Here is a 12,071-nt window from a genome sequence, read left to right on the forward strand (position 1 = left end):
TTTTTGGCGCTAATGAATACCTACTTGCAAAAATTAGTAAAAAATATTAAAAATTTTGTGTTATCGTACACAAATATTTACTCGAATATTAGCCCAACAAACATTTTAGTATAAGATCTTTGCATTTCTTACTAGTCTGCAATTATGTAAGACTTAGAAAAAGCCTGTAATATATTTGAATGAAACTTGGAGCAGCCAGCAAAAGTTTAAATTTTACTAAGGTTAGGTTAGTTTAGGGTATGGTGGTTGCCACACTGCATAAGGGTATAAAGGGGGGCCCACTTAGGCTTGGAGGCCCATCACTAGTGTGGACACAAGTTCCTCCTCTAATTCCCCAATATTTGGCAACGTCTTTCGAATAACGGTAAAATTCCAAGTATACCAGAATCAGAAGTGATAGGCCCATCAAAATGGGCCCGTTCTGTCCGTTGTCGCTACGAATTTGACTGAAAGCAAAATAGATTTGTACACATAATGTGTACAGGAAGTATGGCGAAAATGACAACTGCTTACAGAAGAACACTTTTATATCGCGCAAATTTTGTTTCGATGTTACGTTTTACACGTTACGTCGGTAAAATGCGTTGATGCAAAGGCCGGAACGGACCCTTATTAGAATTTAGACAAAGACACCGGGACAGTGGCAGACGTAGTTTCGTACTTCCAGCTCTCCACCTCCTCCTTGTTTTTGCAGTTGCGACAGCAGTCATTAGCGGAAAACCCCAAGCATTTTCAATCTATTCTCTTAAGCAATGCCCGGTGATGATACCAACCACTGCATAAACAGAAAGCCAGTCTAGATTGATGAAGGGTTTAGTCCTGTGTTCATTCCTTCTAGGCCAAACCTGCCAACCTTATCGCACAAGTGGGCTCCGTGGGTAGCTACAGTTGGCTTGCGTCATTTATACAGATTACAGATCAATTCACCTCCTAGCCAGCTCATCCGCGATGAAATTTCCACGAATGTCTCTATGTCTACAAACCCATTCAATATTCGTGGTACAGTGCTTAGCCAGCTTATTAAGAATAGCTCGGCAATCCATTGCTATTTTGCACGAAGTGTTATTGCACTGCAGACATTTTATGGCTGCTTGACTGTCGGAGCAGCTATTGATCGGTTGTGCTACAAGAGACGAGTTCATGACCCACAGCGCATCCTCCTTTATAACTATTAACTCAGCTTGAAAGACGATGCAATAGTCATGTAGCCGTAGACTTAAGTTCGCCTATAGCACTTCTGAGTGGATGCCACTGCCGACCTTGATATTTAGTATTCAGCTATCAGTGAAAATATCCACTGGCCCTGCGGGTTATAAAGTTCAGTCCGGGCCTTACTTGTCAATATTGTAATTATTTTTTTGGCCATTACCAATAATTAAAATTCTGTGGAGTTTTGAAAACACAACGTATTTGAATTTAACAGTTTTCTTTAAAAGTTTTATGCAAAAATTTAATATTTAGATTTAACTTTTGTTAGGATAACTTTTTAAGCCACATATGCACATAGATATATGAAAGGCTGAATGGCTTAAACATTGCATTATGCTCCAACGATTCAGTGTTTGGCAGATAAAATGTACGAAGTCGATTTAAGTGTTTTTTTAACAGTTAAAAGATATTCAAAATTATTATTTTTTAATCTCTGAATTCTCTTGTAACTTTGAATCCACATATGTATGTATGTATGTGTACATATATGCACATACTTATTCACTTGCACAGAAGCATCAACCAAATAACGCAAATTTTATTTCAGGTGTTGATTACTCAGCATCTTCCTCCATTCAAGAGACTCATTAGACATTTTTTATAACAAATGTTGCTGTGTGGGTATATTACAAAGAAACATAGATAACCATACATGGAGTATACAGTAGGTTAGACTTAGCTGCCCAATCTTCTTTGCCCAACCACCGTTTGAATGTATACTTTATACCAATGAATCGTGTTTTGGGGCAGGTATCGTACATGCATACATATGCATGCACAACAAAACTATAAGATGTGGATACGACAATGAAAATATCCCTAGTTCTTTATTCTATATATTTAATTAGTCAACAATCCGATGGTGGAGCCGATGAAAAATCAAAACAGAAAGTGTTTTTTTTTCAAAACTTTATAGCAGCGTCATTAGACAAATAATGCATTTCTATTAAGAAAAATGCTTTCATAAAAACCGTCCGAATTATGTAGGAATGGCTTTATATTATATTATATATTTTTATTTCTAATCAGCCTTCTGTGTACTCGTCAACTGTGTACTCTTCGCAAAAGTAACTTCTATCAGGTCAGTCCATAAGCTCGTGCGTTTTTAAAGGTGGTTTTAAAATTAATAAAAAAGATGTTTAAAGTATTTATTAATCAATAATATATTTTCCTTCATTATTTACAATGCCTTCCTAATGTTTAGGCAAATTTTTAATTCCCTGCTCAAAAAATGTTTGTCCTTGGAGCCAAAATACGCTTCGATATGCCTTTTTATAGCTTCTTTTGAGGAGTAGTTTTTGTTGCTCATATGGGATTGAAGTCCACGGGAAAGATGACAATCACAAGGTGCATGCCCATCAAACCCACTCATCTAACACCCCTCTCCCTCTGGACACAAACTGTCGAAACAGCAAGTTTCCTGGGCCTACCGTTAGATGAGTGAGACGAAGACAACCGGTGATATACACAACACTGACAGGGACAATTATACTGCTACAACAACAACTAGATGAACTATTACAACAACAACTAGATATGTATATTGCATTTACACAAAAATGGTTAGACATTATTAAGAGTAAGAGAAACAATATAATGTAATATTAAGTATCGTATGTAAATGCCTCTATGTATATATGTATGTACATATAATTGGCGCTTAAGCCCTCTATTGGGTGGTTGACCGAGCTCCTACTTCTATTTGTGGTATGCGTCCACAAATGTTGGGATTTACAGTTTTAAGCCGACTCCACACAGGTGATATTCTTTTTATGAGGAGAAATATTAATAATAATAATAAAAAAATATTCTCAGCTATCAATTATTATCTAATAAGGACAGAAGTATTAAAGTTTTTTTTATGAAATAATCATATTTAGCGTAGGTGGTTTATGAAATGTTTGCATGAAAATAAGAATCTTTCATAAGTGACGCCTTGATGTCAGAAGTGAATAATTCCTAAATATTAACTTTTTTTATGTCGCCTTTGACATTTGCAAGTAAACAGATGTACAATTTGGCATGATAGCACAGCACGCTAAAATTATTAAAATTTGTCGGACAACATATCGCAGAATTCACCTTTAATGATGCACAATGTCAGCAAACAAAATTGCCGCATCTGAAGAGAAGAAACCCCTTAAGTAATGTCAGAAAAATCTACTATTTGATGTGGTTTTTGGGCTGGTGGAATTGAAGATTTTTTGTGGTCTGAGTTTGAAGGAATAGACATAGATGATATTCAACAGGATGGAACCACACGTTGCACAACACGGAAATACATTGTATTATTGCGACCTAAGTTTCCCGGTCGATTAATTTCACGTAAGGCCGACCTAAATTGGTCACCAGATCAAGCGATCTAACTTCAGTAGATTACTTTTTGTGGGGTTTTCGGAAAAGTAAAGTCTAAGTGAATAAACGGAATTAGCTGAATTCAGTGCAATATGAGAGCGAGCGCTTGAAATTTTTAATTCTCGCAGACTGTAAAAGTGCTCATGGCGGGCATTTAAATGGTGTAATTTTTCACACTGAATTGTTAAGAGTCGTATTTTGAATGAAAATAATTAAACCTGAAATAATCCACATTTTTGCATTTTTTATTTTAAAAGAACATCTAGGCGTGTTTTTTGAAAGACTATTTATTGGGAAAGGTTACATACCTACATATACCACAACATCAAGACGCACGCCAAATATCAAACATAAAGTGTACGCGCTATTTATTTATTTACTTATTTATGTATAAATACTACGGTCTTTGTATGTACAGTTTGTAGAATAATTTTATGCTTTGTGTAAAAAATATATTGATGGTAAAAAATATTTATCAATATACAGAAAATTTGAAGGTTAGATAACACTGCGTATGCACGTGCATGCTTGTGTATGTGTACCTACATCACTTGATGATATTCTCTCTTAAAAAAATAACTATTGTTTGCTTCTTTGAGCTATGGGATTATTTTTGGGTACAATGAACGCGATTTGCGCAAGTTATAAAAACATACCGAATCATACTTGTACATACATATATGGTAAACTACATTGAATACAAACTCACATACTCTATGGTAGAAATAATTAAGGAAGGCTAAATTCGGCTCGGACTGAGCTTTACATATTTATGTATCACATTTTAGTAAAATTTATTTTGTGGCTAGCTGTTAATTTTTTGAATCAAACAAACGCATATACTCGTACAATAAAAGCTATAACAGTAAAAATAGCTTACAACAATAATATTTAAATCGTATTTAAATGAGTTTAACGAGTTACACGCATTTACCTGAAATTGGGCATGGCACCTCCCATTTCTCAAAATTTTACCTGCGTCATATTTATTTTTTTTGTGTTCATCATTTGTACCAAATGTGAGTAATTTTGCATTATTTATAAGAGATTTTCATGATTTTTGCTATTTTGAATATTAACGTTATTTGGAAAGGGGCGTGGTTGTTGACCTATTTCGCCTATATAATATAATATCAACCTACTTTAGATGAAAAGTAATATTTCTACCAATTTCAAATGAAATATAATACAATACAATAATTTTTTCGCACAGACTGTCATGGTTAAGTCGACTCCCCTCCTCATTCTGAGTATTTTGATATACAGTAAAGACTGTACAGTTGGACACCTTTATGAGCTACTAAAACAAAATCCGCGCAGCACTGGTCCTAGATAAAGAGAATCGCGAAAAATATATTTCGAAACAAGTCTTTCCTCAAAAAGGCCTACAAAGAGGAATAAAAAAATATTTCTTCTGAATATTCCAAGAAGTTGGTGGAATCGGCTCTAAAGAGACTTCAAGATGTTATTGACAAAAGCGCCCTACAAAATATTAATAATAAGCTTCATTTTTTTTATTATTGTAATGGTTATATGCTTTTTAATTGCTTTATTAGCCGATAGCCCTGGTAGCTAGTGCTGTAAACATAGTAATTTATAAATTTAATTATGATTTTATAAATAAATAATAATAGTAATAATTAATTGCTTTAATGCTTTTCAGGACTGCGTCATTTTTGCTGCGATTTGTCTTTTTAGTTTGCGTTATTTTTTGTACTATACTAAATATCGCGAAATTAGTTGGCTTGCAAATTTTACTGCATCATTCTGGCTGTGAAGCACCTGTACATATGAATGGTACATATGCAAGTATATTTGCACTTCGGCGTCAATGGGATTTGTTATACGTTGATATGCGATGAATATCATGAATTTGCTAAAAAGCCGGTATCTGGAATATTTTTTAACTATTACGGCAACATCTGTTGGTGCTCAATAATGAATCGAGCGTTTGCATTTGATAAATTGTTTTGGGTGACTATTGCAATCTTATTTAAATTCGTTTCCGTTAAATATATTTTAATTTATACCAAAGTGCTCGAAATGAAGAGAGAAGTCGATTTAGTAATGTCCATCTGCGTTCAATGCAGCTTGGTGCACACATTGCTCTTTATCCAAGGTAGTTTTGTATAGAAAAGAGATAGGTCAATAACCACGGCCACTTCTCTTATAATGGTAATTTATGAATATATTACCGTTAAATGAACAGAATTATAATACCTTTGTACACAAGTGGACGCGGGTATAAAAGTAGGCGTCTCAATATAGTGACCGAGAGTCAAGTTGAAAGTTAAGTATGTACCCGTTCGAGTATTTTAGCCTAAAACATCAAAACATCAGCATACTCAATGGTGCATAATCATGTGCCACATGTGTATGTACATATAAGTATGTCTATATGTTTACGGAGATGCGGATGTAAGCAAATATTTCATTTAATGCCGTCACAAAACTAAGAATAAAAACATATGTATGTAAGTGTGTATGTTGTTGGCTGAACAACCAAGGAAAATTAATTCAAAATAATATCTGATATTAATTAATTTCTTAACGTTTTCACATGTTTGTATTTATTTACATTATTATAAGTTTTTAAATAAGTTCGTTTGAAAATTTAAATATTTTAGTCTTGCCATAAATTCTGTGACAAATTTTACAATGCATATGGCGAGAACAAATTCACAGAAAAAGTGCCGTTATTGTTGCTTTTATTCGCATGCATCGTCTACTCATAAATTATACTCAGTTTCATGGCAAATTTCGCTTGTTAACAATGGAGTGGGGAGCTAAAGAAAATCACATTGCAGTGATGGCATTGCATAAGTGGGGTAAAGGTGCAAGTGAGATTTACGAATTGCTGAAAAAACTTAATATTTCGAGAATGTTTGTTTACCGCACAATCACTCGTTTTTCCCAAACGTATGAAGTGACAAACAGAAAAAGTGGTTGTCATAGCGTGGTTCCATCCAGTGCAACCATAAAAGCAGTTCAAGGAAAAATTCGCAGAAATCACCTTAGAAAGCCGAAAATCATTCCCAGGGAAATTAATGTATCGCCCAGATCCATGTTCAAACTTATTAGAGATGATATCCACATGAAAACCTTCCGTCGCTCAACTAGTAATCTTTTGACAACGCACTTGAAAGAAATTAGACTCGACAGATACAAAAAACTTCTTCGGTGGCACGCGGTCAACGGCCATGAAAGTATTATATTCACTGTTGAAGAAGTTTTTAATAGGCAAAACGACAAAATCTATGCTAAAGCTTCTAAAGACACAAAAAATGTTGTACCAAAGGTTTACCGTCGCCACCATCCAGCCCCCGTAATGCTTTGGTGGGAAGTGTCCTGTAAAGGCGTTACCTCTCTGCATTTCTGCGAAAAAGAGGTTAAGACCGGGGCAAAAATGTGCCGCTTTCTCTCTCTTCAATGGAGAGCGTTGGATCTTTCAGCAAGACTCCGCTCCAGCCCATAAGGCAAAAACCACCCAGCAGTAGCTAAAAAACAATATCCGTGGGTTCATAGTTGCAACAGAATGGCCGTCTGGAAGTACATATCTGAACCCATTGGACTACAGTTTGTAGTCGGAATTGGAGACAATGGCCTGTCGCAGACCTCACAGAAAATTGGAGAGTCTTAATCTTTGATTTGAGCAGCGACTCAATATCCATGGAAACCGTGCTGTGTGCTGCAATAGCTGAATGGCCTAATCGTTAGAAGGCTTGTGTAAAAGCAAATGGTGACGATTTCGAATGAAAATTTAAAATGTTTCATTAAAAAAGTATTATAATTTCTTATCTATAATGGACTTAACTTGTCACAGAACTTATGGCAGGACTAAGTACACAAATTTTCTGAGCTAGCTAATTAGAGTTAATTTGTTTATTATTTGTTTTCCTCAATATGTATCAGTATACGATCAAATATACAGTGCTGCGAAAAATTATAAACTCATCGATATTTTTAACTCTTAAGGCATGCAGAGGTATAGATTTTTTATAATCTACTGTAAAAAATAGAATGCCATTCCTTGTTACCGGAGCAACTCACATTTCGATCCGGCCACTTACTCCTCACATGAATGTTGAAAGCTTATTCTGCTACAACAACAAATGATAATTTTGCTGATAAGGCGCTATTGAGTAACTGGAATTTTCTATTATTTAAGCAAAAAGTTAATTTTTGCTGATGTATCTTGCGAACAATTATGAACTCAGTAACGACAAACTTTTTTTAGGTACATGATTTTTTGGATTTTTTTTTTTATACTGCCACTAATTTAAAACTTAATAGCAGTTCCTTTCGGACAATTTTATTGGCATTACACGTTTCGAGCTCGCGTGAAAATAAATGTTTGCTGACGCTATTAAAAATCTTGTTGAAAGTTTTCCTCGTCGATTACTGGCCGCTATCACAAATAAGGCCGCTATCACAAATAAGGCCGCTATACCAGTAACTACCAGTAATAATACAAATTATTTTGAGTTTGTTATTAATGGCAAGATTGTAAACATAAAGAGTAAATATTTTTTAAATAAACTGAAAAATCAATAAATACATTGAGTTTTTGTTTTTAAAACAACATTATATTATTTATTAATAGCTGCTATAATAAAAATACAAACAAAAATTGCTTTGAGTTTATAATTATTCATAGCAATGTATGTATTAACGATAGTTCAGCTAAATAAACCCGTCAATGTTTAAAAAGTGCTTACGAAAATGAGGTACAAATAAAAAACATTGCGCAAATGGATACGACTTATTAAAACAACTGCTGGGGAGTTGGGTGAAGCAACTTTTTACACTCTATTGAGTTCTAATGATAACCATAAGAATAATCTAAACTCTTCTCAAAACGTATCTACAAATTACCAAAGATTTTATTTTTTAAATTTCGCCTTAATCAATACTAAATAACTTAAATAGGAACTTGCGCTGTCACATTTTCTAAAAATGCACGAAATGCAGAAGTTTGATGACATCTTCGGGGTGTCTTATCTGTACGAACAAAATGAAGTTCTTACGAGACTACCGTGCAGCCCTAGAAATAAAGTCATAATCCAGTTATCTCATTATTTGCAAAATACTTTATTTATTTTTTTTTTTTCTTTTTTTTTGAGAAATATACAAAATCACAATAGAATTTTCAAAGTTTTACAAAACTAAATCATTTTTTTTATAATACTATTACGTTTTTGTTTCTTATATCAATAGCAAAGTTACATACGTTGCTCGTTGGTGAGCTAGTGACTATGACACTTTTGTTGCATGCACTTATTTTAAACACCCACTACTTATTTAGAAATAAATTGCTTCCCCTACCCGAAATGGGAACATAAAATTCAATGTTACACATACAATTGTATAACTATGGCTTTGGTAATTTTTTAAAAACTACATTCAATATACAGTTACATACATGTTTACAAGTACATACAATTATCAATGTAAGCATATTTTCAATGCCGTGTCTTAATATTATTATATAACCTATTTTATTTAGCTCTAAATATCCGCTAGCTTCTTCTAAATTTTGCGTCATATTGCCCGTTTCGTTTTTCGTTAAGATTCAATCATTAATATTATCGCAGAATACGCTACTATTATTATCTACAAGTACATTTTTAATGTACTACACCGCTATTCCTCTGGTTGTTGGTATCAACAGTTCCTTATCAGGTGCTTGCTTCCGTCTGAATGTTATGTATGTGTAAAGTAAACTTGCAAACACACTGATATTAATTCCGATACAATTAAGCCACGAGAAGATGTAGTCACCGCCAATGAACATACCCAAATATGTTACACAGATATTCTTTAAACAGCCGACAATTGTTGTTGTAAGAGCAGAATTGTATTGCGTGCAAAGTATTGTGCTATATGATAATATGAAGCCCATGAAGCAACTCATTAGAAATTGTATAACAAAATAGGGATTTCTCCACTGGTTGAAGGCGAGCGATTTTTCAAGGTCGCCAGTGAGATAAGTAACAATTAGTGCTGGTGTGAACATAAAAAGTGAATTATAGAACATCAGTCCATATTTGCCGATTTCTGAAGTATCGAGCTTCTTTTTTACATACACCCCATTCGAGGCAGTCAGCGCATTAGTTATCATTACGAAAGTGTAGCCTTTCATATTAAATGAAAGATCATCAGAAGCTGCTAGTAATGCACCACCAATCATAGCGTATACACTGACTTGCACTGCAAATGAAGGTCGGACACCGAGTATTTTCAATTCCAGTAACATCGTCATTAATATTGAAAAGCGACGCAATGCAGCAAACATTGGTAAACTTAGTTCTTTTGTGCCACCTAACCCAAACATCATGTTTCCGAGGAAAATCAGTGGTAGTGGAAAAATTTTCATAAATGTATTTCGCTTTAATGGTGGATACGTTACCAAACGCAGCCGTTTACCGAGTCCAAGCACTACAATACTGGCCGACAACTGACCCAGGCTGAGGAACAGAAACGAAGGAAACAGATACGACGTAAGAACAGTCTTGTTCACAACGGTTATCATAAACGAGGCCATTCCATAGAACAGAGCACTGCCGATTTTCTTGACGAACAACGTGCTCTCATCTTGCTGACGCAGCTCCTTCGAATTAACGCTTGCTGTACTATCATTGCTGCTGTTGGTCGATAGCTCAAGCGTAGTGTTTTTGTCCTCACTGCTTTGTGTCCCCATCGCAATGAGGGTTTGATGCAAATCACTATGTGCTATATACAAGCAATTCTTATTTTGGAATTACAGTCTTTTGTTCTACACAAACTTCAACTTATTTTACTGCGATACCATAGCCAGTTAGTTAGTTAAATATGCCACATTTTGTAAAAAAAAGTAAATGGTTTTATAATGCAATTGTTATAACTTTGCTATGTAATTTAACTATGGAACCACCAAAAAAAACCTTAATGACAATTTTGACAGTGGCGATTTTACTGAATTCACAGCTGACAGCAAATGCTGATACGAGCTGTCAGAAAAATTAATGCGCGACAGATAAGCAAAATTCCATGAGCAAAATCAGCAACATACTTTTAACTAATAAATGGACTTTACTTGTGGAAACACTCAATATTTAAACCAAACTTACCTTACAATTAGGTTTAATTAGTTTAAGCTAAGCTAAAATTTAAACAAATATGAATAGTCAATAAACCACATCACAAATAAAATCAGCTGTTGTAAAGGAACAGATATGTTAAAATCTATTTAGAAACTAGTCTGTTCCTTTACCAGTTTGGCCTTCAGATATTAGTCAAGGCGAATTGAATGCCTAAGACTGGAAATAAATTTTTCGCGATTTTGACAAATCTGACGTCAGAATCCTTTCTAATACAAACCAAACAAAAGCAGGAGAAATGTTATGTATGTGAAAATTCAGTGAATGGCTTGGCGATATTGAGATTTGTGACATTTAAACTAAAGAAACTAATGAAAACTTAGTGAAGGATGTTAAATTGTGAAATATCGAATTGTAAAAATTCCTTTGGATGCAGGTTTCCTGCGTTTTTATGCGAATGACGCCGTCGCAAGGAAATATGTTTTGTGGGTATATAGTTTCTTCTGCTTGATCTTTTTTTTGCTTTCGACTACTCTTCCTCTTCACAAACAACTAATTTCTCACCCTTTTTTTTGTATATTCTTGGAGCCTGACGTCACAGCGAATTCGGAGAGCTCTATCTTTTATAGGCCCGCTACAGTGGGATCGTTGCGGTAATAAATTTGACTGGCAAAAAAAACAAATTATGTGTATTTGAGTCGAAGGCACCAGTAAAATTTGTTTTCCTTGTTCACTCCTCTCGGGAGCATAGGGCCTCGACAAGATTCAGTCTTGCGCTGGTTTCGTAAATCTATTATTTGATTTCTGACAGAGTAGGTCAATAGCCTGCCGCTACACCAGTAAAAATTACCATTGCTTAAAGTAGAACAACTTGGTATCGCGCAAATTTTTATTGATGGTATTTTTTATTATATCAAATTAAATACAGAAAATAAATGGAATTTAAATGCACCCTTATCTTTTTGATAATAGCTTCAAGAGTAGAGCAAAATCTAGGCTTAAGCAGGTTGTCTTCAAAGTCACAATCAACAAAAACCTGTTTATACACAACGAAATACAATATTTTCTTTCACGACAAGAACATCTGTTTCTTGTGTTTATCATATTTATGTGTGGCAAAACTTTCATCGTGACACCACGGTTCGTTTTATACATCAAGTCAGTCATATGCGTAGTATGATAGAATGCAAGATTGTACCCTCCGAATTCGCTGTGTCGTCAGGGTCCATGAATAACCAAACCAACACGTTTGTGAAGAGGAGGAGTAGGTGAAAGCAATATAAACTGCCAAACACAATAAACTATATACATATACACATAAACTTTCTTGAACCGATGCCATCCGCATAAAAACGCGAAAAAAATGTATTTAGAGGTTTTATATTCATTTGTGTCACAAATCAAAACATTACAAAGCCGTTCGCGGAA

General features: G+C 34.5%; 1 protein-coding gene across 1 annotated transcript; it reads right to left on the bottom strand.

The window, feature by feature from the left end:
* Positions 1 to 8,674: 8,674 nt before the first annotated feature.
* On the bottom strand, positions 8,675 to 10,394 carry LOC129241071 (UDP-sugar transporter UST74c-like). The gene has a single exon (XM_054877222.1). The coding sequence runs from the start codon at positions 10,262 to 10,264 to the stop codon at positions 9,200 to 9,202; it is 1,065 nt and encodes a 354-aa protein (XP_054733197.1). The 5' UTR covers positions 10,265 to 10,394; the 3' UTR covers positions 8,675 to 9,199.
* Positions 10,395 to 12,071: the final 1,677 nt, after the last annotated feature.

The sequence above is a fragment of the Anastrepha obliqua genome, chromosome 3, assembly GCF_027943255.1.
Source record: "Anastrepha obliqua isolate idAnaObli1 chromosome 3, idAnaObli1_1.0, whole genome shotgun sequence".
Taxonomy (NCBI): domain Eukaryota; kingdom Metazoa; phylum Arthropoda; class Insecta; order Diptera; family Tephritidae; genus Anastrepha; species Anastrepha obliqua.

What these genes read in the sequence shown, in the direction of transcription:
- LOC129241071 (XM_054877222.1), bottom strand. Translation starts at nt 10,264, where the DNA reads ATGGGGACACAAAGCAGTGAGGACAAAAACACTACGCTTGAGCTATCG.